Below are 2714 nucleotides of genomic sequence, written 5' to 3' on the forward strand. Positions count from 1 at the left end.
CCCGTGCACGACAAAACACACACACACACACACACACACACACACACACACACACACACACAGACAGACAGACAGGCTCATGCTGAATGCGGTTATATAAGAATGAGAAAAATAAGGCCAGACTCTTGGGACATTGGGAGATAATTGTCAAAGATGTTTTAAAGGTTATTTATGAGCATACAAAGTGTGTAATTATCCTGCCAGTTTCAGTTTGTTTGTGCAGTAATTGGGTTTACATTACAGACATACAAACAATTTATCAATAAGGATCATTCATGCAAATAAAATACAAAATAAACTTTAATTTTGCCAAGAAGAAACATTATGGCTTATATAGAGGTTCTATTCACATGCAAATTACCCCCCCCCCCCCTACAGCTCCCTAAAGCTAAGGGAGGCCTAGCACTCCCCAATTTCCAGCAATATTATTGGGCCTGCAACATTCATAAGCTTCTCTTTTGGAATAGGGATAGCTACTCTGACAACTGTCCACCCTGGGTGCATACAGAAACTTCTTCGACGAAAAGTGCTCTCTATTCTATTGTGTGTTCTCAACTTCCCTTAGTTTTAAGCAAAGTCTCAAATAATCCAGTAGTCACTAATACCCTCAAAATCTGGGTGCAATTTAGGAAATATTATGGCTTACATAGAGGTTCTATTCACATGCCTATCTTTGACAATTATTTTTTTCCCCCATCCAGTTCAGACCCTGCATTTCGTGTTTGGTCATCTAATGGCCTTCTCAAGATTAGTGACCTCTATGAAGAGGGCATCTTTGCCTCCTTCTCCTTTTTATCTAAAAAATATAATTTACCCAGTCATCACTTATTTCGGTTTTTCCAAATCAGACACTTTATACAGAAGCAGTTCCCTCACTTTCCTAATCGTCCCCCTGAAACGCACATTCATTTCCTTTATTTGAATATCAACCATAAGCATTTAATCTCAGTCATTAATAATTTAATAAATTATATTAATGTGGACCCTACTGACACTCTTAAAGACACTTGGGAGCACGACCTAGGAGTTACTATTACAGAGAATCTATGGCGTAACATCTTGACCCAGGTACACTCCTCTTCCTTATGTGCTAGGCATGGTTTGATGCAGTGTAAAATACTATTCACAGAGCTCACTTAAACCAATGCCCAGTTGGCTACATTTGTCCCAGATAGAAGCGCTGCCTGTAACCGCTGCAAACATTCACCTGCCGATCACCTGCATATGTTTTGTACATGTCCACAGCTGGCAACTTTCTGGTCAGGTGATACATTTAATAAAGCTCTCAACACTAATATAGACCCTGATCCCTTGTTAGCCCTCTTTGGAGTATCCCTTAGACCTGATCTGACAGTCTGAGATAGTAAAGTTGTTGCTTTTACAACTTCGCCCCCGACACAAGACAGGTGGATACAGGATATTTTTTTACTGTATCAGACATGAAAAGTTAAGATGCTCACTCTCTGGTTCACTCAAATCCTTTTATCAGACTTGGGATCCCTTTTTGGACTATATTAAAGCACTACCTTGTGCACCTGTAACTGGCAACATGCAATGTTTGTCATCTGTTAGAAGTGATTTAAAAAAATATATATATTATATATTATTACTTATATATTAGTACCACATTAAATACCCTGGTACATGAATTTAGGTAGCATGTTATATATATCAAAGTGTTGTTAATGTTATTATAACGTGGTGTGTCACACTGTCTCAGTTTATGGTCTACTGACACTGAAATATGCGAGTCAACAATTCAGAATCGTCCTTCCTTTCTGAGCCTCTTGAGGAGCCGTAGCTGTTCACTTTTCCTCCACGTCAGCTGCATCTGCGCACTGCTCTCATCCACACACACAAAGTTTCTTACACTGGTAATCGGACAGTAAAATCGTTCCTGACGTGACAATAATCGCATGGAGTGATGTTTAAGAAACTGAAGCAGAAGGTGATAGAGGAGCAGTCGCCTCAGCGGAGCAGCGCGCAGGCGCAGGTCAGTGCACTTAGCTCATGTAGCATGTATGCTAACAAAACAAAACACAACATCAAGTATGTACTAGAGTTATGAAGCCTAACACTCTTATTACTGTATTAAGCATTCAAATTACAACGTTAGCTCTTAAACTCTTAATAAAGTAGCTGATTAGTTATACACTAACAAAACAATATCAAGAAGCAATCAGATGGAGATGATATGGTACTTTGATATTTACGTTACCATGGTGCTGAGTGATTACCACATTCATGCATAATGGTATTTACATGGTATTTTAAATAATATTGTGGTACCGCCATGGTATTCTGTGAAGTTACCTTCTTAATACCACATTTCCATTATCATCTCTTGCTTGTCAACTACTTAATGACCCACAAACCAGCCTGACCTGCTAACCAGAGCTCTTCAGCACGTCTCCCTAAACAGACTTGATATTGACAGGTTAAACTTCTGCTTCAGTTGACATTCAAGTCCGTTTGGTTTAATTATCAAGTAAAGCTATGAACACAGAAGTATAAAAATGTTTGGGGGTGAGTTTAATAAAAATGATCAAAACATGTCATAGTTGAGAATTTAAAAAAAATATTTTTTATCTCTTTATTTTAATAAAATGAAATTATATTAGAACGCTAGGAACACATATGAACACTATGTACATTTTCAGGATTTTTTTTGGTTGAAACCTAACTATAAAACCAGCCTGCTGTAACATTATATA

At 37.9% G+C, this 2714-nt stretch overlaps 1 protein-coding gene across 1 annotated transcript in view; it reads left to right on the forward strand.

Moving 5' to 3' along the window:
* Positions 1-1790: 1790 nt before the first annotated feature.
* The window catches only part of LOC107679130 (golgin subfamily A member 4-like), a 3747-nt gene continuing 2823 nt past the window's right edge, over positions 1791-2714 (forward strand). Inside the window, exon 1 of the mRNA XM_016474591.1 lies at positions 1791-1993. Within this exon, the coding sequence (XP_016330077.1) occupies positions 1925-1993 (69 nt within the window). The 5' untranslated portion in view covers positions 1791-1924. The remainder of the gene's footprint in view (positions 1994-2714) is intronic.

This window comes from Sinocyclocheilus anshuiensis, unplaced genomic scaffold (assembly GCF_001515605.1).
Source record: "Sinocyclocheilus anshuiensis isolate Anshui unplaced genomic scaffold, SAMN03320099.WGS_v1.1 scaffold300, whole genome shotgun sequence".
Lineage (NCBI taxonomy): Eukaryota > Metazoa > Chordata > Actinopteri > Cypriniformes > Cyprinidae > Sinocyclocheilus > Sinocyclocheilus anshuiensis.